Here is a 22,233-nt window from a genome sequence, read left to right as displayed (position 1 = left end):
GAACAGGCGACATTGTTTTAGCTTTGGTGTAGAGCACTGTGTTCCGTGGTTCTTTCAGAGAAAGCAGAGCTGTATGTTACCACCGCCTCCCCAGGTGGTGGATATGGGAATGGCTTCCAGATATGTGGGTTACCGGTGTCTCCCAGGGTGGACAATCAGTGGCACGTGTCCTATCTGGAGGTGGGATATTACCTCCTTGAAAAGCCTCCATGAAGTGATGATGGAAAGTGTGTCCGGCGGTTTCAGGTCGCTGTAAAAACCCTTTTGTCCACAGTTTTAGGTTAAATAGCACTCTGTCACGGTAAGCGCAGTTCCAGATATACGTGGATTCTGGTCAACGGATGCAGTCCTGCTCGAGGTCGTTGTGTGCTCAGGTTCTGGAACCCTGACAATATCTGCTGCTCTTCCTTCGCTCCAATTGGTTCTTCTGACCACGTCCTTGTTAAAGTGGACATCTCTCTGGCTGTCATCAGAGAACCACCTCACCGCCGTCGAGTCTGGCATTTCACTCAAGCCGACTGGCAGGGTCTCCGAGCAGCCATCAAACTTACAGACTGGTCTCCTATCACTACTTTCTCAAACATCAACTCATCCTGGGAATTCTTTCAAAGAAACTTGTTCTCCCTCATGCACAGATTTATCCCCTCTCGTGTTCAGTTGTCTTACCCTTCCTCCCGCCCTTGGTTTACTGAAGCTTGTGGCGAGGCAGTTGTCCTGAAACAACTTGCCTTTGCCTCATGGAAAGCAAACCCAACTGAGGGCAATCTCAGTTCTTTCCACAAAGCTCGGAACAAGTGTGTATCTACCCTCAGGAGAGCCAGAAAACAACATCTTTCTCATCTCAAGTCTGAACTCTCAGACCTCTCTCCCTCCTCAAAATCCTGGTGGCGTTTAATCAAATCTGTTTCTGGTGTATGTTCCCCCTCCATCCCCTCCCTTACCTCAAATGGCCGCACTGCTGATTCCACACGTGATAAAGCTGAATGTCTAAACTCGGTGTTTGCAGCTAAATCTTGTGTCCCAAACCCATCACTATCTCTACCCACTTTACCCAGTCGCACCCAACTGTCCCTGGACTCTGTATCCTTTTCTCCTGACAAGGTGGAGAGCTTGCTTTCAAACCTCGAGTCAGATTCTGCAACCGGTCCAGACGGCATCAGCCCACGTGTCCTCAAAGCCTGCTCTTCTGCTCTTGCTCACCCTCTCTCTGTTCTATTCACCCTCTCATTTTCCCAAGGTCATCTGCCATCTGCTTGGAAATCTGCTAACATCACTGCCCTGCATAAAAAGGTGCAAAAACAGATCCCTGTAACTACAGACCAATCAGCCTTCTCCCAATCATCAGCAAGGTTATGGAATCCATCATTGCTTCAGACATGAAATCCTTCCTCTTCTCCAATGGCTTGATTTCCAATCATCAATTTGGTTTCAGACCAGGTCACTCTACCCTGGATATGCTGCTACTGCTCTCCCATCAATGGATGGAGGTCCTCAATGCCAGACAGGAAATCCGAGCCGTATCCCTGGACATATCACGTGCTTTTGACACAGTCTGGCACCCTGCCCTACTCACCAAACTCTCTTCCCATGGTATTCAAGGCCATCTCCACTCATGGCTCGCAGACTTCCTCTCCTGTCGCAGTCAACGTGTGGCCCTAAATGGAGTTCTTTCATCCCCTCTTCCTGTGCAGGCTGGAGTTCCTCAAGGTAGCGTTCTGGGCCCTGTTCTTTTTCTGGTTTTCATCAATGATCTCTCGGACTCTCTGGAAAATCCTCTATTTCTCTTTGCCGATGACTCCACCCTCTGCCGTACCATCTGTCATCCCTCAGACCGGCAAGCAGCAGCTTCTTCGCTCACTGCAGATCTGGATAAAATCACAAACTGGTCCAACACGTGGAACATGTCTTTCAATCCACACAAATCTCACACTCTCACTATGTCTCTTCGAAAGGACCGTTTACAAAACCCCCCCATCCACTTTCTCAACAATCCTCTGGAAGAAGTCTTTTCTTTCAAGCTTCTGGGTCTCACTATCTGCCATGACCTTTCCTGGGAAAGTCACATTTCCAACCTTGCCTCAAAAGCCAGTCGCCGACTGGGAATCCTCCGTCGTGCAAAGTCCTTCCTCGGCCCTCTTGAGCTCCTGACTACTTACAAAGCTTTTGTCCGTAGCCTGATGGAGTACTGCTCTCCCCTCTGGGCTGGTGCTCCTGCCTCCCACCTTTCTCGACTTCACGCTGTCGAAACCAGGGCTTTTAAGATCATTGGCATCTCCCGCAATGAAGCTGAGTCTTTGGGCCTCTCACTCAATCACCGCAGGTTGGTCGGTGGTCTTTCTGTCTTCTACCGACTCCTCTCCAGCCTTGCCCCCCTGCTCTCTCTGCGATTTGTCCCAACCACATTTCCACAGGGCGCTCAAGGTCCGCCAACAACCCCCTTCTGGTAAAACTACCAAAATCACGAATCACTGCTCATCTTCACTCTTTCATTCCTCTTTTTTCCCGCCTTTGGAATAAACTTCCTCACTCTATTCTTTCCCATTCTTCCCTCCAGGCTTTCAAAACAGCTGTTCACCACCACCTCTTATCTTCCCCCATCCAAATCCTCGATCTTTTCTACCCCCGATAATCCACCCAAGCCCACTTCCTTCAATTCTCCTGCTTTCCTTCCTGAAAGTCACTGTAATGTCCATCTTCGCCTCGCCATGTTCCCCGTCCCATCCCCATCCCTCTCCCTTCCACAGTTCACCTGTGTCTGTTCCCCAATGTTTTGTCCCTTCCACTCCCACCCCTCTTGTCTCATGCCTCCTTGCTGTGAGTTGTGTGTTAGCTCTCATACGAGCCTCGACCAAGGTATACAAAAAAAAAAAAAAAAAAAAAAAAAAACCCGACTGCAGATCTTGCAGGAAAGAGAGAGTGGTGATGGACCTGCACGAACCATCACTACAATAATAGCAGTGCAGGCTGTATATATCATAACAGATCCGTCGACTACGATGGCTGAACCAAAATAGAACAATGTCCTGTCGTGAGGTGGGGACCCCCTTCCTCACTGGAGGAGGTGCAGTCATTATCCTTTTCAGTGCACATTCCGGCTCCTCGGGGTGGCCGCGCAGACTTACGCATCTGTGTAGGAGGAGTCTGTATCCCTCTGGTCATTTTCTGTGACTGATTATAATCTTTGTTACCTCCGCCACTGAAGGTGGAAGTAGGTAATGTTTTCACCCGTCTGTATATTTGTCTGTTTGTTAATTGCTAAATCAAAGCTTTTCCAAGTATATTGGTTATTCGATTTTGTTATTGTCTGTCTGTCTGTCTGTCTGTCTGTCTATCGCCTTCAGGTCATAATAATTTTAAACCGATCTTTACAAAACTTCACCACATGGTAGAGTTTGACATTTAGAACAAGCATATTGTTTGAGGTCAAAAGTTCAAAAGGTCAAAGGTCAACAACTTAGATGAGATTTCTAAAATGCTCAATTATCATACGATTGACTTCAAATTTGAAGAGGGTTTTTTTTTTAATTGTATACCATGTCGAGGCTCGTATAAGAGATAATACACAGAAACATACAACAGGGCAGGAGACAAGAGGGGCGGGAGAGGAAAGCATGAAATAGTGGGGAACAAAGACAATAGGATATCTGTGGAAGGGCGAGGGACGGGGCGGGGTACATGGAGTAAACAAGATGGTAATACAGGGACTTTCAGGAAGGAAAACAGGGAATTTAAAGGAGGTGGGTTTGGGGTGAATCAACGCGGGTAGAAAAGATCGTGGTTTTGGATGGGGGAAGACATGTGATGGTGAACAGCTGGTGTTTTGAAAACCTGGAGTTGAGAGTGGGATTGAAGAGAGTGTGGGAGCTTGTTCCAGAGGCGGGGGAAAAAGAGGAATGAAAGAGTGAAGGTGAGCAGAGCTTCTTGATTTTGGTAGTTTTCTCAGAAGGGGGTTGTTGGCGAACCTTGAACGCCCTGCAGAAATATCGCAGACAGAGCAGGGGGTGAAGGAGGGGGAGGGGCGAGGCCAGAGAGGAGAGGGTTGAAGACAGAAAAACCACCGACCTGCCTCCGGTGAGAGAGTAAGAGACCCAAAGACTCAGCTTCATTGCTGGGAGATACCCATGATCCTAAAAGCCTTGGTTTCCACAGCATGGGGTCAAGCTTGGCAGGAGCACCACGCCAGAGGGGGGAAGCAGTACTCCATCAGACTGTGGATGAAATTTTCACATTGGGGCATTGAACTCAACCACAAATTATTTTTACGGTCAAATTTGTTTTAGGGATTTTACAAGTGTCGTGCTCTGCACAACAACTTTCTTGTTCGTTTGTGATGCCATTCCTTTGAACTCCCAAGGTCAAAGGCCACAAAACTTTACAGGATGACATGAGGAGAGAGGAGAGAGGAGAGAGGAGAGAGGAGAGAGGAGAGAGGAGAGAGGAGAGAGAGAGAGAGAGGCGATGTGGAAAGGGATATGTGGCTGGAGTTGCTGGGTTGGCATGGACATAAGTTTTGTGACCTTCCGTCAGGTCGAACCAATGAAAGAAACACAAAACGAGCTGATACATTTAACAATCGGGGTATTTATTCAACAATAATGGGAGGAATTAGGGGAGCACGTAAGGGGCAGAAAAGGGTGGGGCCCAAAGCATGCCTGAATTTGTTTCCCAGCCGAGCTTTCATAATATCACCCTCACTCCCAAGCAGTACTTCGGACGTACAACAAGGAATTCTTCACTGGTGGAATGAACTGATGTTGCCAAGTTTACCAGCTAAACCCACTTTGATATCTCAGGTCAGGTCAGGTGTGGGTGCATGTGCCAGAACAGCACGTCTCTGCATCTACTTTCTGCCAGTACCCCAGGGGCTTCCGTCTGGCTATCCATGATGCAGACGCCTGGCCCATTCCCATCTCCTTGAGATGTCGATCAACCTCCTGCAACCACAAGGCACGTGGTCGGCCCGTCGGCCTCCACCATTCATGAGGCTCCCTTGCTGATGGAATCTGATGAGCAAGATCAGCATCAGGAAAACGAGCAACATGTTCATACAGCTGCAGCCGAGGTTCACGGACTATACCGGTAACAAATCTTATCTGAATCTCTCTCAGCAACTGCTCATTGGACACAATGTCCAACCAGCGATACCCAAGGATTCTCCAAAGAGACCTGGTACAAGGAGGAAAGTCTCCATCTAAGATCCCTGGTCAGAGTCCAAGTATCACATCCATAGAGCAAAACTGGAAGCACCAAGGACCTGAAGACTCAAATGTTCATCCTATTGCACAAGTACCGACAGCGCCACGCCCCATGATCCAGTGAATCCATAAGACTCCCCAGGCCCGACCCAGATGCCGATTGATCTCTGCCTCACAGCTAGTGGAGACATGAATAGCACTGCCAAGCTAAGTGAATCTCTCCATGATCTCAACATCCTCACCACAAACAGGCACATTAAAGACAGCAACATCCAAGATGTTATTGAAAGCCTGGATCTTAGTTTTGAATCAGGAAACCGGTAATCCCAGTGGCCCCGACTCATCACTCAGCACTTCAAAGGCCCCCAAAAGGATATCCACAGTCTCCGCAAAGATGACTGCATCATCTGCGAAATAAAGTTCAGAGATCTTGACACTCCCAAATGATGCACCGCAGCTTGATCTCTCCAACATCCGCCCCAGGATTAGAACCATACGAGTGCTGAAAAGGGTGGGGGCAAGTACACACCCATGAAGAACTCCAGTAACAACTGGAAATAAGTCAGAGATGGTACCACCACATCTCACATCACTCTCAGCACCAGGGTATAGTTCAGGTATCGGATTGATTAGTTTTTGTGGCACCCCACGAAGACCGTGAATGCTCCATAGGGCATCCTGATTCATTGACTCAAATGCTTTGTGTAGATCAACATCAGCTGCAAGCAGCCCCTGTGGAAACTCAAGTCTGCATTCGGTAAGGACTATACAGGTATTGTCTATACAGGCTGGTGAGGACGCCACAGACCTCCTTGTCTGCCCTCAGCAAACGTACAGTTTTATGCCTCAGCTCCCTGAACAGCTCAGCTCTGCCATTCAGCCTGGCCCTGCGACTCCGGTCAATGGTATCCAGTGTCCCGAGAGACAAAATTCTTCTTCGCCTGATGATGAGTTCCAAGACATCCACCGGCAAAATCAAGGATGGTATCCTTGAAGGCACTCCACAATCTTCAGGATGCCCCAAACCACCCAGAACCCCCCAAATCTCCACTCAGCCTGTTCGCAAACTCCTCAGCTACCCTCTCATCCCTGAGCTTGCCAACATCCAGCCTTGGCTGGGAAGATACCATTCTCCTGGATTTAAGCTGCAACTTCAGAGTTGCTGCAACACACCTGTGGTCATTGTTGAGGAACTGAGCACTCTGGTAGACCCTGCAGTTCTGAATCATCCTCCAGTGCCTATGAACGAGCACATGGCCAATCTCCTTTGCCACACCACCAGCGTAGGAATACCAAGTCAAGTGATGAGTCTGTGGGCACTGAAACCATGAACCAACCACCATAAGACCACAACTTCTTGCAAAATCAAGGAACTTCGTGCTATTCTGGTTCACAGTTCCAGACCCATGGGAACCAACACATGTCTCATAGCCATCACTGTCCATTCCAGTCGATGCATTGAAATCCCTCAAGACTAGAGGAGTATCTCGTCTGGGGCACTGATCAACCACAGACTGAAGTGTGGCATAGAATCCATCTTCACAGCGATATCACTAACCTCCGTTGGAGTATATACAGAGACCAGGGATATGACCCCCAAGGAGTGACAAATCCCTTGTCTCATAATACGCTCATTGACTGGTGTTACCTCAATTATCATGGGAGTTAGCTTATTGGACATGGCAACAGCAACTCCCTGGGAATGGTACCCATCAAAGTGGCCAGACTGTCCAGTAGGTGTAACCACCCGCCATGGTCTCACCACTGTCTGGTCTCTGAACCTCAGAGAGTGCTGCAATACCGATATTCAAATGCTGGAGCTCAGATGACAACAGAGACAGGTGATATCTGATAACAAAGACCTTGACATTTGCTCACTGAATATTTACACTGAACTCGCATGTCTACCAATACACACTCCAAAAAGATTGCTCATTTGAGGTGAGAGATCGATGAACCCATCAGAGTGGTATGCTTACACTGTGTAAGCAATAACAAACCATGCTTCCCCATTGTCTCGGGTGGCTCACCTACATTTGTTTTGTGATCTTTTTTTTCATTTATTTATATTTTCATTTATGGACGTTTTCTGACGATTCTTTTTTTTTCCTGGTGGATTCACTTCGAAATCCATTGGCACGTAAAATTGCCGTGTTTCCCCATTGTTTCATATCGATCACCTGCATTTATTTTTCTTTCATTTTCTTCATTTGTTGATATTTTCATTTAGGGACACTTTCCAATGGTTCTGTGAGTTTTTTCCGCAGTGTATCAGCTTTGATGTCCATCAGCATGCAAAATTTCAACTTTCTACGTCACCTGGAAGGTACTGAACATGAATATCAGTCTGTGAGTCAGTGAGTGGTGAGAATGAACTTTAAAATGTTATGGTTTTGGAAACTTACCCTTAGGGGAGAGCGTGCATGGACATGTAGGTGACCCGTGGATTAGTTATTTCATTAGTCTTTGTGAAGATAGTCCTTGGTCCCTCGTCAAGGAGTTGTTCGGTGGAGGCATGCGTTGGTTAGGTTGTATTGTTGCGGGGCCAGGTATCGGCCGCGAGCACGACCGCCAGATGGACCTGCGGAGTCGGCTCTACCGATCGCCAAGAATGTATAGGTCGTCCCCCGGATAACTCCGGAGCCGACGGGTCCTCTATCGGACCGAACTCGCCAATAGATAGATCACGTGGGGTAGGGTCGATTGCCAATTTCAATTCACCTAAATACCCATGTGATCCAACGTACCGGAGAAATTCAGCCTCGGCCGACTTTGTCCGAATCGAGTCGCTATCGCCGACTCGGATCCGGTGTAACCGAGCGGAATTACCAAAGTCGGGCCAGACCAAATGAACAATTTAGCGACACTAATCCTCAAACATGCGTCATGTCGAACCAATGAAAGAAACACAAAACGAGCTGATACATTTAATAATCGGGGTATTTATTCAACAATAATGGGGGGAATTAGGGGAGCATGTAAGAGGCAGAATTAAACCAAATATCACACAATGCACGTATGTACAGGCACAAGCACATAACAGTTCACTACTTATCAGACTGGCCTAAGGACACACACACACACACACACACACACACACACACACACACACACACACACACACACACACACACACACACACACACACACACACACACACACACACACACACACACACACACACACACACACACACACCAAACGAGGTGGTGACTATTGCCTTTATTAGGACCTTCAGCCCAGACGATAGTCGAGCTGAAGATCACGGTCTGTCTGTGACCTGTCCGCCTCGTGCGGTTTTCAGGCTGACTCGGTCCGGTGAGAGGCGAGCCGAACCCGGCCTCCCTGACTCCACTCGGCGCCCGTCCTGGCCACCAGACCTCGACTCCATTCTCTCCAGAGATGGCACGCAACCCTTCCGGCTCCGGCGGCGGATGGTTTTTCACAAGCTCGATCTTTCAGGAGGGGGAGGAGGAGGAGGAGGAGGAGGAGGAGGAGGAAGATGTTCCAGACGACAGTGACAAGACCAATCCAGGCCTTCTGAGACGAGCGCTCCAACACGATGAACGCTCCAGCAAGGTGAGCGCTCCTTCTTAGCTTCTCATTGGCTGGCTCCTCTCTCGCTTGCACCCTCCCTTCGCTTCTTGGTGGCTGGCTCCTCTCTCGCTTGCACCCTCCCTTCGCTTCTCATTGGCTGGCTCCTCTCTCGCTTGCACCCTCCCTTCGCTTCTCATTGGCTGGCTCCTCTCTCGCTTGCACCCTCCCTTCGCTTCTCATTGGCTGGCTCCTCTCTCGCTTGCACCCTCCCTTCGCTTCTTGGTGGCTGGCTCCTCTCTCGCTTGCACCCTCCCTTCGCTTCTTGGTGGCTGGCTCCTCTCTCGCTTGCACCCTCCCTTCGCTTCTCATTGGCTGGCTCCTCTCTCGCTTGCACCCTCCCTTCGCTTCTCATTGGCTGGCTCCTTTTCTTCCTTTTATGCGCTCCGGCACGCTCAACCCTCCGCCTCCCCGGCGCGCGGGGAAAATCCCGGGGTGGGGGATTGTCGTTCTTGTCTGCAGCATTGTTCTAACCGTCATTCTTGTTTTCGCTGCAAGAATCTCGGGGCGGGAGCGTTGTTGATCTTCTCTGCAGAATCCCGATAAAACTCCTGACTATTAAAATAAATCACAGCGCATTTGCATCGATTTACCCATTAGACAAGGGACGGGAAGCCATCTATAAAACACATACCTACCGAAATAACTGAGCCGTAGGAACCTGGATGTTGTGCGTGATAAGTTTCCAAATTCGAAACAGTATTTCCCCCGGTATAATATCTCCCCTCTCCCTCTGTTACTTTCAATCTTTCCTTCTTCACACCAACGTTCTGTTCAATCCCTCTGCGAACTTTCAACCATACCTCCTTCACACCATCAGTCCGTTTTCCCCTCACCCCCCCCCACCTTTCTCAATCCACCAATAAGCTCCCCTTCACCAAAAATCCTTTCAACAACCTCTCCATTTCCCCATCGGTCCATTACCCCCCTCCTCTGCTCCTTTTCACAATCCCTCCTTCACCTTCAACCCTGTGGCCTTTCGGTCATCCCTCGGTCCGGAGGAATCCCTCGACATTTTCGCTCCATTCGCACATGCAAGTTCGTGGCACGAGGTGCGGCGCTTCTCACAGGTGTGGTTCAGTGCAGGACTGTACGAGTGGATGCTTGCACGTGAGGGATGGGGCGGAGCTTGCACGTGAGGAGGGGGCGGAGCTTGCACGTGAGGGAGGGGGCGGTGCTTGCACGTGAGGGAGGGGGCGGAGCTTGCACGTGAGGAAGGGGGCGGTGCTTGCACGTGAGGGAAGGGGGCGGAGCTTGCACGTGAGGCAGGAGGTGGAGCTTACACGTGAGGAAGGGGGCGGAGCTTGCACGTGAGGGAAGGGCGGGTGCACTGAACGTTTCCTCAGTATGATGTGGAATTTTCCACAAGCCGCATCATGGTCTGCCCCCATCGGCTGTGGACCAATAAGGGACAGGCTCACATTGGCCGAGACAAAAACGAGCTCACGAGAGGAAGGGAAAGTGAGACGTCGAAGGTTCGTGATAGAAGAAGAAGAAGAAGAAGAAGAAGAAGAAGAAGAAGAAGAAGAAGAAGAAGGAAGGCTTCACGAGCAGTTGGTGTTAAGCTTCTGTGGTGAAAGAAACTGAAGAGAGAGTGAATAATAAAGAGGGAGGGGTTGAACAACACTCCTTCCATGAATGTCATCCTGCGGTCTCGATCCTGTCAGCCATGAAGGACGAGGACGGTGAATGGCAGCACCTCATCGACAGGGGCCTGAGGAGGAAGAAGCTGATACAGAGGAGGGCGAGTGGCATATCTGGGATGCCGGAGAAGACTCACCGACTGGGTCTGGGAAGCTCAGAGACGTGGGCTGCATGTCCCATCGTGTCACATCGTGTCACATCGTGTCATCTCCACTGCCCATCTTCTCCATCCACCTTTCCTCCACATTCTCTGGTATTTTTCTTTTTTTTTTTATTTTCCAGTTATTTATTTATTTATTTTTTGTATACCTCGGCGAGGCTCGTATGAGAGCGAACACACAACTCACATCATGGGGGACATGAGACAAGAGGGGTGAGAGAGGGAAGGACAAAACGGTGGGGAATAGAGACATTAGGAGATCTGTGGAAGGGGGAGGGATGGGATGGGGAACATGGGAAATAGAAGATGGACATTACAGGGACTTTCAGGAAGGAAAGCAGGGAATTTGAAGGAGGTGGGCTTGGGTGGATTATCGGGGGTAGAAAAGATCGAGGATTTGGATTGGGGATGACAAGAGGTGGTGGTGAACAGCTGTTTTGAAGGCCTGGAGGGAAGAATGGGAATGAATAGAGTGAGGAAGTTTATTCCAAAGGCGGGGAAAAAAAGAGGCATGAAAGAGTGAAGGTGAGCAGTGATTCGTGATTTTGGTAGTTTTACCAGAAGGGGGTTGTTGGCGGACCTTGAGCGCCCTGCGGAAATGTGGTTGGGGCAAATCACAGAGAGAGCAGGGGGGGGGGCGAGGCTGGAGAGGAGACGGTAGAAGACAGAAAGACCACCGACCAACCTGTGGTGAATGAGGCAGGCCCAAAGACTCAGCCTCATTGCGAGAGATGCCAATGATCCGAAATGCCTTGGTTTCCACAGCGTGAAGCCGAGAAAGGTGGGAGGCAGGAGCACCAGCCCAGAGGGGAGAGCAGTACTCCATCAGGCTGCGGACGAAAGCTTTGTAAGTTGTCAGGAGCTCAGCTGAGCCAGGGAAGGACTTTGCACGATGGAGGATTCCCAGTCGACGACTGGCTTTGGAGGCGAGGTTTGAAATGTGGCTTTCCCAGGAAAGGTCATGGCAGATAGTGAGACCCAGAAGCTTGAAAGAAAGGACTTCTTCCAGAGGATTGTTGAGAAAGTGGATGTGTGGGGGGGGGTTCCAAACGGTCCTTTCGGAGAGACATCGTAAGAGTGTGAGATTTGTCTGGATTGAAAGACATGTTCCACGTTTGGACCAGTTTGTGATTTTACCCAGATCTGCAGTGAGCGAAGAAGCTGCTGCTTGCCGGTCTGAGGGATGACCAATGGTACGGCAGAGGGTGGAGTCATCAGCAAAGAGGTAGAGGATTTTCCAGAGAGTCGGAGAGATCATTGATGAAAACCAGAAAAAGAACAGGGCTCAGAACGCTACCTTGAGGAACTCCAGCCTGGACAGGAAGAAGGGATGATGGTACTCCATTTAGGGCCACACGTTGACTTCGACAGGAGAGGAAGTCTGCGAGCCATGAGTGGAGATGGCCTTGGATACCATAGGAAGAGTTTGGTGAGCAGGGCAGGGTGCCAGACCGTGTCAAAAGCACGTGATATGTCCAGGGTTACGGCTTGTATTTCATGTGTGGTATTGAGGACCTCCATCCATTGTTGGGAGAGCAAAAGCAGCATATCCAGGGTAGAGTGACCTGGTCTGAAACCAAATTGAAGATTGGAAATCAAGCCATTGGAGAAGAGGAAGGATTTGATGTCTGGAGCGATGATGGATTCCAAAACCTTGCTGATGATTGGGATAAGGCTGATTGGTCTGTAGTTACAGGGATCTGTTTTTGCACCTTTTTGTGCAGGGCAGTGATGTTTGCTGATTTCCAAGCAGATGGCAGATGACCTTGAGCAAATGAGAGGGTGAATAGAACAGAAAGGGGGCGAGCAAGAGCAGAAGAGCAGGTTTTTAGGACACGTGGGCTGATGCCGTCTGGACCGGTTGCAGAATCCGAGTCGAGGTTTGACAGCAAACTCTCCACCTTGTCAGGAGTAAAGGACACAGAGTCCAGGGACAGTTGGGTGCGACTGGGTAAGGTGGGTAGAGAAAGCGATGGGTTTCGTACACAAGATTTAGCTGCAAACACCGAGTTTAGGCATTCAGCCTTTTCACGAGTGGAATCAGCAGTGCTGCCATTTGAGATAAGGGAGGGGATGGAGGGGGAACATACACCAGAAAAAGATTTTATTAGATGCCACCAGGATTTTGAGGAGGGAGAGAGGTTTGAGAGTTCAGACTTGAGATGAGAAAGATGTTGTTTTCTGGCTCTCCTGAGGGTAGATACACACTTCTTCCAAGCTTTATTGTAGAAACTGAGATTACCCTCAGTTGGGTTTGCTTTCCATGAGGCAAAGGCAAGTTGTTTCAGGACAACTGCCTCACCACAAGTTTCAGTGAACCAAGGGTGGGAGGAAGGGTAAGACAACTGAAGAAGAGAGAGGATAAATCTGTGCATGAGGGAGAGCAAGTTTCTTTGAAAGAATTCCCAGGATGAGTTGATGTTTGAGAAAGTCGTGATAGGAGACAAGTCTGTAAGTTTGATGTCTGCTCGGAGACCCTGCCAGTCGGCTTGAGTGAAATGCCAGACTCGACGGCGGTGAGGTGGTTCTCTGATAATAACCAGAGAGATGTCCACTTTGACAAGGACGTGGTCAGAAGAACCAATTGGAGCGGAGGAAGAGCAGTAGATATTGTTTGGGAAATTTGTCAAAATCAGATCCAGAAGAGATGGGGTACCATTGGTTGAGATCCGGGTCGGGAAGTTGACCGATTGAGTTGCAGAAAACAACAAAAAAAAGAAAGCAAAGTTCTTCTTTCTTTATTCTTCTCCCTGATTTGAATGATGGTCATGTGTCCTTTGTGTAAGTAAGATTGAATAAGAAGAACACGTGTTCTGGTGAAATCTCCTATTTTGTGCCTTTTGCTTTCTTGCTTGTCGATACTTGCTTTTAAATGATTGCTTGCTAGTGTGTGTGTAATAAATAATTGTTTGTTGTTATTTCCAATCTGTCTCAGTTGTCTTTTCCTTTATTGGTCCGACAGTGCATAAGTATAGTTAGACGGGAAATTGTACCCCACCTGCTTGGCTCTTATTAGTTGGTGTGTACTTAGCAACTCCTCTCGGCTGCACCTGAAACGGTAAGTTAATGCAAGTACGCATCGAGGGCACAAAACTCGCTTGGTGCAGTCAATTTACCGTTAAACGATAACACGTGAAGATGTGTAACCCTGTCAGGATTGGCGGTACCAATCGGTGTTTGTGGTTGCTGAGCAACCCATGGCGTGCGGAGTTACCTGCCTGGCAGCCTCAGGTCTGGGCATTCGGGAGGGACTCGAGTGCTTCCCCCCCCCCCCCCCCGTGGTCGAACTCGAACTCCGAATCCGTAACAATCTATATATTAATACTGAAGGACCAATTTTGTGCTCCTCCTCGCGGTCGCGTCACGTTTTTCTCGGTACTGTGACCTGGACTGAAAGACATTTCGTACCTGTAAGAGTCCATCGCACATAGTGGCAATAGTCAACTTTCAACTCTGAAGCAGAATAAACACTTTTCGTTGAGACGGCGGCGAGGAGTGAAGAGGCGGGGGCGGGCGATGAAGAGACGGGGGCAGGGAGTGAAGAGGCGGGGGGCAAGGTAAGCAAATTTTTGGGCGGGGGTAAGCAAATTGAAAGCAGGAGACTGCGGGGGGGGGGAAATTGGGTGGGGGTTGAGTGGGTGGGGGCTGGGGTGAATTAGGTAGGGTTGAGTGTGAGGGGTGGACAGGGGAGCGGGGGCCCGGGGCAAATGGGGTGGGGAATCAAGAGATGGGGGCGGGGAGTGAAGAGGCGGGAGTGGGGCCGGGGTAATTAAATTTTTGGGTGGGGGTAAGCAAATTGAAGACGGGGGGGTGGGAGGCGGGGGGGAATGGGGCAGGGGCGGGGGATGAGTAGGCGGGGGCAAGCAAGTCTTGTCCAGTCCATGTCGCTCGAGTGCGTGTGAGCTGGTGAGGGTAGTTGAATGAACGGAATCTGTCTGTGACGGGGTTTCGGCTAGTATATATTAATATTATTTGGTGTACCATGCTTCACAGTCTACAAAGAGCATTGGTTCTGCCCAATCAGTTTCGTGGCTATGGGGTTAAACCCTTGAACGGGTCGTCACTCAAACTCAGGAAGTCAGGGCACGAATTTGGAATTTTTTTCATGGTGCCAGTGATAGCTTGTTGACACTTCATGAAGGACACCATGGAAATGACACTATGATTGTCAGATCAGGCCAGATTAGGTCTGTGACTTGCTACAGGTACCATGTAAACCTGTACTAACCTGTTCCATGGTCGGGTTGTCGGCGACTAAATCGTCTCCCCTTTTTTTTTGTTGTTTTTTTGGTGAGGAGGGTGTTTGGATATGGACACCCAGCAGGATTAAAAACAAAACCTGTCAAAGGGCGGAGGAGCTCCTTGTGAGCCAACAGCCATCCATATCTAGTGCCCAACTGTGTCTGCGGAAGTCTTCCTGCAGTTGGGTCACTTCTTATTAGGAGGTTGGTGTCAGGATTTGCACCCCGGCCACCGTAAAACCCTTCATTCCGCAAAACACAAAAACGCAAAAAAAATCTGAAAACCCACTCCGTGGGAGTACCTCCTGTGCAGCTTCCCTTCGCAGGGCAGCTCACCGGATGACGGGATTGGGGCAAAGCCTTCGGGACCCCCAATCTTTGATGATAGGAGGGAAACCACGGGGTAACATCCCTGGGTCAGATTGCGGGAGAGTGTGTTGGAGTGGTGCTGAGGTATCGTCCACCAGACGGCGGTCTCCTTGGGTTAACCTGAGGCGGTCCCTTCGGGTGGGTGCCTGGAATGTCCTTTCCCTAAGAGAAGATGATCACCTGTCTCTGTTATCATCTGAGCTTAAGTGTTTGGACATCGGGATTGCAGCTCTCTCTGAGGTTCGGAGACCGGATTGCGGAGAGATAATGGTGGGTGGTTACACCTACTATTGGTCTGGTCGCTCTGATGGTTACCATACCCAAGGAGTTGCTGTAGCTGTGTCCAATAGGCTGACCCCAATGATAATTGAGGTAACACCGGTCAACGAGCGTATTATGAGATTAAGGATTCGTCACTCCTTAGGTGTCATTTCCCTGGTCTCTGTTTATCCTCCGACTGAGGCGAGTGATCTCACCGTGAAGGATGCATTCTACGCCACGCTCGAGTCTGTGGTTGATCAGTGCCCCAGACGAGATACACTTCTAGTCTTGGGGGATTTCAATGCATCGACTGGAACTGATAGGGATGGTTATGAGACATGTGTTGGTCCCCATGGGTTAGGAACTATGAACCAGAATAGCACTAAGTTCCTTGACTTTGCAAGAAGTCATGGACTTAGGGTGGCTGGTTCATGGTTTCAGCACCCACAAGCTCATCGCTGGACTTGGTATTCCAACGCTGGCGGTGTGGCAAAGGAGATTGACCATGTCCTCATTGACGGTTGCTGGAGGATGATCCAGAACTGCAAGGTCGACTGAAGTGCTCAGTTCCTCAATACTGACCACCGGCTTGTTGTCGCAACTCCAAAGTTTCAGCTTAAATCCGGGAGAATGGTACCATCCCGGCCTTGGCTTGTTGTTGGCAAGCTGAGGAGTTTGCGAACACGCTGAGTGGAGATTTGGGGGGTCTGGGTGCTATGGGAGATCCTGAAGAGTTGTGGAGTGCCTACAAGACCACTGTCCTTAATGTTGCCGGTGGATATCTTGGAACTCACCATAGGGCGAAGAAGAATTTTGTCTCAAGGGACACTGGATACCATTGACCAGAGTCGCAGGGCCAGGCTGAATGGCAAAGCTGAGCTGTTCAGGGAGCTGAGGCGTAAAACTGTACGTGCACTAAGAGTGGACAAGGAGGCCTATGTGCGAGGAATCTGTGAGGGGGTAGAGCATCACTTGTGGTCAAGTTATTCTCGTCCTGCTTCCAGGTGAATTCATGCATTGCGTTTATCCAAGCCCATCCCTCGGTGTACTGCAGTTAGAGTAGAGGGTGGTAGGCTCTTGACAGAGCAGTCCGAAGTGAAGGCCCGCTGGGCCGGTTACTCTGTGTGGTTGTATCAGGCTGATCCACCAGCTGTCGAGTTGGACGTCAAGGGTGTTACAATAACTGTTGCTGACCCTACAATCAACTGTGGTCCACCTTCGCCTGTGGAAACACGGGCTGTGGTGAACCGGTTGAAATGGGGGTAAAGCTCTCGGGATCTGTGGCATCCATGCTGAACTTCTCAAGGCTGGTGGAAATGCTGCACCTGTGTTGCATGCAGTTTTGTGCTCTGCCTGGAACACAGGCACCATCACAACTGACTGGAAGAGGGGCCTTGCTGTCCCTCTTTGGAAAGGGAAGGGTTATCACCAAGACTGCAACAACTACCGAGGGGTGACGCTGCTCTCAGTGCCGGGCAAAGTCTTTGCTTGGATAATTCTTGATAGGGTTCGCCACCATCTGCTTGAGTACCAGCGTCCAGAACAGTCAGGCTTTACACCAAAGAGGTCAACGATTGACCGTATCCTTGCTCTTCGGGTCCTCAGCGAACGCAGATGAGAGTTTCGGCAGGGGCTGCTTGCAGCTGATGCTGATTTCTGTAAAGCTCTTGATACAGTGAATCAGGATTCCCTCTGGAGGATTCTTGGTCTTCGTGAGGTGCCACCAAAACTGATCGATCTGATGTCTGAACTATACTCTGGTACTGAGAGTGCTGTGAGATGTGGTGGTACCATCTCTGACTTATTTCCAGTTGTTACTGGAGTTTGTTAGGGGTGTGTACTGGCCCCCACACTTTTCAGCACTTGTATGGACTGGATTCTCAGGAGGATGTCAGAGAGATCAAGCTGTAGTGCATCGTTTGGGAATGTCAAGATCTCTGACCTTGATTTCGCAGATGATGCAGTCATCTTTGCGGAGACTTTAGATATCCTTTTGGGGGCCCTCGAGGTGCTAAATGAGGAGTCGGAGCCGCCTGGATTACGGGTTTCCTGGGTCAAAACTAAGATCCAGGCTTTCAATGACATCTTGGATGCTGCTCTCCTGTCTGTGTCTGTTTCTGGTGAGGATATTGAGGTCATGGAGAGATTCACTTACCTTGGCAGTGATATTCATGTCTCTGTTGGTGGCTGTGAGTCAGAGGTCAATAGACGTCTGGGTCGGGCCTGGGGAGTCATGTATTCACTGGATAATGGGGTGTGGTGCTGCCGGTACCTGTGCGGGAGGACGAAAGTCCGAGTCTTCAGGTCCTTGGTGCTTCCAGTCTTGCTCTATGGATGTGATACTTCGACTCTGACCAAGGATCTGAGACGGAGACTTAATTCCTTTGGTACCAGGTCTCTTCGGAGAATCCTTGGCTATCGCTGGTCGGACTTTCTATCCAACGAGCGGTTGCTAAGAGAGACTGAAATGAGATTTGTTACCTGCATAGTCCGTTTATGTCAGCTACGGCTGTATGGACATGTGGCTCATTATCCTGACGCTGATCCTGCTCTCCAGATTCTCTCAGCGAGGGAGTCTCGTGAGTGGAGGAGGCCAATGGGCCGACCACGTGCCTCGTGGTTGCCGCAGGTTGATGGGCATCTCAAGGTAATGGAGATGGGCCTGGCATCTGCCTGGGGGATGGCCAGACGGAGGCCCCTGGAGTACCGGCGGAAAGTGGACGCAGCGACGCACTGCTGTCGCATGCTCCTACACCTGACCTGACCTGACCATGGAAATGATGGAATCTTTAACGTCTTAATAATGGTGGCAGATGGAACGCCTGTTTAATGATCATTCGCTGGACATCACACATATTGATGCCTGATCGCCCGACCTGCAAAACACCAGGATGATAGTTTATATAACCAGGTTAGACTGTTCAGAGATAAGTGTGCACTTCCTTTAGACTCTCGCCTACTGACGGCCCTTCTAAGTACAGTAAATACAAAACTAAAATATAACTAATACCAAAACAAAAACACCAACTGCCTGTTTGGCCACAGTGGGAGGTGTTTCAGCACCATTCCACAGCATTGGTTTGAATGGGAAAGAAACACCAATGCAGTATGGAACCCAACATTACTTGTCATTCTCGTTTCCCTGTGGGGATGACAGAGGGGCTACAATACAAATCCTGGGTGAGAAGGAAACCGGTTTCGGGGAAAGGACTGGGATGGGGATGAGATAAACCACTCGGTAATGAGAAGGGTACTCGGTGGAGCGCATACCTCCGCCCCACAATGCCTGATCCACGAGAACATATCGGGACCATAACATGTTTGAAATATCATGCTGTACAGTACATCATCGTTTTTGGCCCTCAATCTCAATGGTGAAGAATCACTTTAAAAATTAAATAATTCTCGTATCCAGATCCGGATCCGGATCTTCACCAAAATCTAATCAGTTCGTCCTTGTCACACACCCAACCTGCCCACAAAATTTCATCCGGATCTGTCCACAACTTTTTGAGATATCCTGCACACAAACAAATAAACAAACAAGCAGACAGAAAGGGGTGAGAAGATAACCTCGTTCACCTTCGTTGGCGGAGGTAATAAGCCTTCGGCACAATTCATGATTGAAGGGTCTGTTAGAACGATCCTAAACTGCTCTTTTGTTTGTGAATCCGCGACCTTGGACTCTGAGCCCTTCTCGACCAACAGGTCAGCAAAGTGACCCCCATCCTCCTCCCAGGCCATATCACTGGTAAACAGAGGTTGTTTTCCCAGAGGCGACTGTGGCTCGGTCCAGCCAGACACCCCGACCAGACTCCGCAGTGGCCACACATCCTGACTGGTCCAGCACTGAGAGAACGCGGTGTGAGGGATCATCCAAATGTGGATCCAATGTGTGCTGGTGTTGTTCCTGTCTCTGACAGGTGGGTGTGCGTGGGACACAGGTGTTCAGGTGATCAGTCGTACAGATTTTAAGATATCTATCCCTGATCTGGGATTAATGAAATCTGAGTAACATTAACAAACAAGCGACGAACTATTTTCAATTGAGAAGCTTCTTAAATATTCTGCCTTTGATTCTATGAAATACCAGGTGTGAGGAAAAAATGATTGGATGATTATGGCTAGCTCATTGAAGGTGAGCCACGAACTTAAGCAGAAAGATATATAAATAAAATGAGTTTTTTTTTTCTCCCCAAATCCCCCTCCACACCCCCTCACCCTTCTGTGTCGTCCCTCTGCCTTTTAAACCATCACTTTCATACCTCACCCCCACCCCACCTCATATTCCCACCACACCTTACCCTTGTAACTTTGCTTCTCATTTAGCAAAAGCCAGTATTCCAGGATACAGAAGGAGGCCGGACGTGTTCTTAATCTACAGTCCACGTAACAGGCACACAGCACGCAGCGAGGCAGAGTGTGTGGCGCACTGTAACGAGGAGACACGTTTCACATGCAGGTTCGATCCCGACCTCGATGCTTTCCACACCAGTGAACGGCTAAGCTTGTCACCTGTACCACAAGGACATTTGTATTTTGTGTTTTTAAGCACAAGACAAAAACAATATTGATTGGACTCTGACGACACTTTTGAAATACAAGTAGCCTTGTATATGTAAATAAACATCACATTTCGGTGACTTGGCTGAACTTGGCTGAACTTGGCTGAACTTGGCTGACTGTGTTGACTGTGTTTACTGTGTTGACTGGGCTGACTTGGGTGACCAGGTTGACCATGTTTACTGGGTTGATTGGGTTGACTTGGGTGACCAGGTTGACCATGTTTACTGGGTTGATTGGGCTGAATCTGTTGACTGGATTGACTGGCTTGACTGGATTGATAGGGCTGACTGTCTTGACTGGGCAAACTTAGCTGACTGGGTTGACCGGGTTCACTGGATTGATTGGGCTGACTGTGTTGACTGGGCTGACTTAGCTGACTGGGTTGACCAGGTTGACTGGATTGATAGGGATTTATGCGTTGACTTGGCTGACTTGGCTGACTTGGCTGACTTGGCTGACTTGGCTGACTGGGTTGACTGGGCTGGTTGGGCTGACGATGTTGACTGGGCTGACTTGGCTGACCGGGTTGACTGGGTTGATTGGGCTGACGATGTTGACTGGGCCGACTTAGCTGACTGGGTTGACCAGGTTGACTACATTGATTGGGCTGACTATGTTCATTGGGCTGACTGTGTTGACCAGGCTGACTTGGCTGTCCTGGGTGATCAAGCTCATTGGACTGACAAGGCTGAATTGGTTGACTAGATTGATTGGGTCTTTTGGGATCTTTTGCCTGGTTGTCGATTGTTATGAGAGGAAAATGTCGTCAGTCTAAAAAACAAAACTTGTGTATAAACAGGACCTGAGAAGTGTGACAAGTATTTAAAATATCCAGGTTGAAAGATGACACAGACATGAAAGGTCATTGTGACCTTTCCATGTGACCATGTGAAAGGTCAACCCTGATTGTGATTACGTAACCACAATGGCGATGTGCACTAATCAAAGGTTTTCTTCATTCAGGTCAGCGGTGTTTCGCGAGTCGACCCATTCCTGCAAAACATTTCCCGTTATCAGGAAGAACAATAACATCAGGAGGAAAGGCAACGTCCTTCTGGAGAAGCTGGGTGCGCACCTTGTCTGATGTGCCAAATGCAATACTGATAATCTAGGAATTTCCTGCACTTACGTAAACCCTCATTTGACTGAACCATGAACTCAAAGCGACTGTCACTACACACCGCACGTTTGCGAATGCTCAATAGATCCGGTCACAAAATGTTATACAAAGAAACACACTCCACACTTATGATTGGTGACATCTGGTTTGTACTTCCCCTGAAAATAAATAAATAACGACAGAGCCTCACGAGTTTCTCATCGCGTTCTCCAGAGGATAAAGATAAACAATCAGGATTGATAGTGGAATGCTGTCGCAGCATCAGGATTATGATATACTCTCATTGCCCCCATAGCCCATGCATCCACAAATAGACCTTTATCTTGTATGTTTAGTCATAAGTTAATGACTAACAGAAACGAGCAATAATTAAATGAAAAAGGACTAACACACAGCAAAACAAATCAAAAATAGTCAAATAATCAGAACTAACACAGAGTGAAGCATATCAAAAAGGAGAAGGGCACTCGGTAGAACGCATACCTCCGCCACGTTAAGCCTGAACTAGGAGAACATATCGGGGCAAATACATTTTTGAAATATCATGCTATACATTACTATATCGTTTTTGGCCCAATCTCTCAATGATGAAGAATCACTTAAAAATGATCAGATCCAGATCCGGATCCGGATCTTCACCAAAATCGAATCGATTCTTCCTTGTCACACACCCAGCGTGTCCACCAAGTTTCATCTGAATCCGTCCACAACTTTTGGAGATATCGTGCTATATATCGTTTTTGGCCCTATCTCTCAATGGTGAAGAATCACTGAAATAATTTTAGTCGTCGGATCCGGATCCCGATCTTCGCGAAAATCTAATCAGTTCAGCCTTGTCAGACACCCAATCTATCCACAAAATTTCATCCGGATCCGTGGACAAATTTTTGAGATATCCTGCACACTTCGGTGGCAGAGGTAATAATTAAATAAAATAGGACAAACTGAAACAAATCAAAAATAATTATACAACAAACACAGTGAAGCAAATCAAAAATAATTATTCAACAAACACAGTGAAGCAAATCAAAAATAATTATACAACAAACACAGTGAAGCAAATCAAAAATAAATAAATAAAAT

At 48.8% G+C, this 22,233-nt stretch overlaps 2 protein-coding genes across 2 annotated transcripts in view; one reads left to right on the top strand and one right to left on the bottom strand.

The window, feature by feature from the left end:
- Positions 1-22,233, bottom strand: part of ZC4H2 (zinc finger C4H2-type containing) — a 56,562-nt gene that overhangs the window by 33,198 nt on the left and 1,131 nt on the right. The gene's annotated exons all lie outside the window — the stretch shown is intronic.
- The window catches only part of LOC147010236 (plasminogen-like), a 60,834-nt gene continuing 57,830 nt past the window's right edge, over positions 19,230-22,233 (top strand). The window contains exons 1-3 of the mRNA XM_085860936.1: positions 19,230-19,387; positions 19,794-19,926; positions 20,994-21,097. Coding sequence (XP_085717062.1) covers positions 19,345-19,387; positions 19,794-19,926; positions 20,994-21,097 — 280 coding nt within the window. The 5' untranslated portion in view covers positions 19,230-19,344. The remainder of the gene's footprint in view (positions 19,388-19,793; positions 19,927-20,993; positions 21,098-22,233) is intronic.

Source organism: Eptatretus burgeri, chromosome 17 (genome assembly GCF_056783735.1).
Source record: "Eptatretus burgeri isolate ZD-2024b chromosome 17, Ebu_testis_v1, whole genome shotgun sequence".
Classification (NCBI taxonomy): Eukaryota; Metazoa; Chordata; class Myxini; order Myxiniformes; family Myxinidae; genus Eptatretus; species Eptatretus burgeri.
The sequence above is the reverse complement of the archived record's forward strand: the minus strand, read 5'-3'. Positions and strand labels throughout refer to the sequence as shown.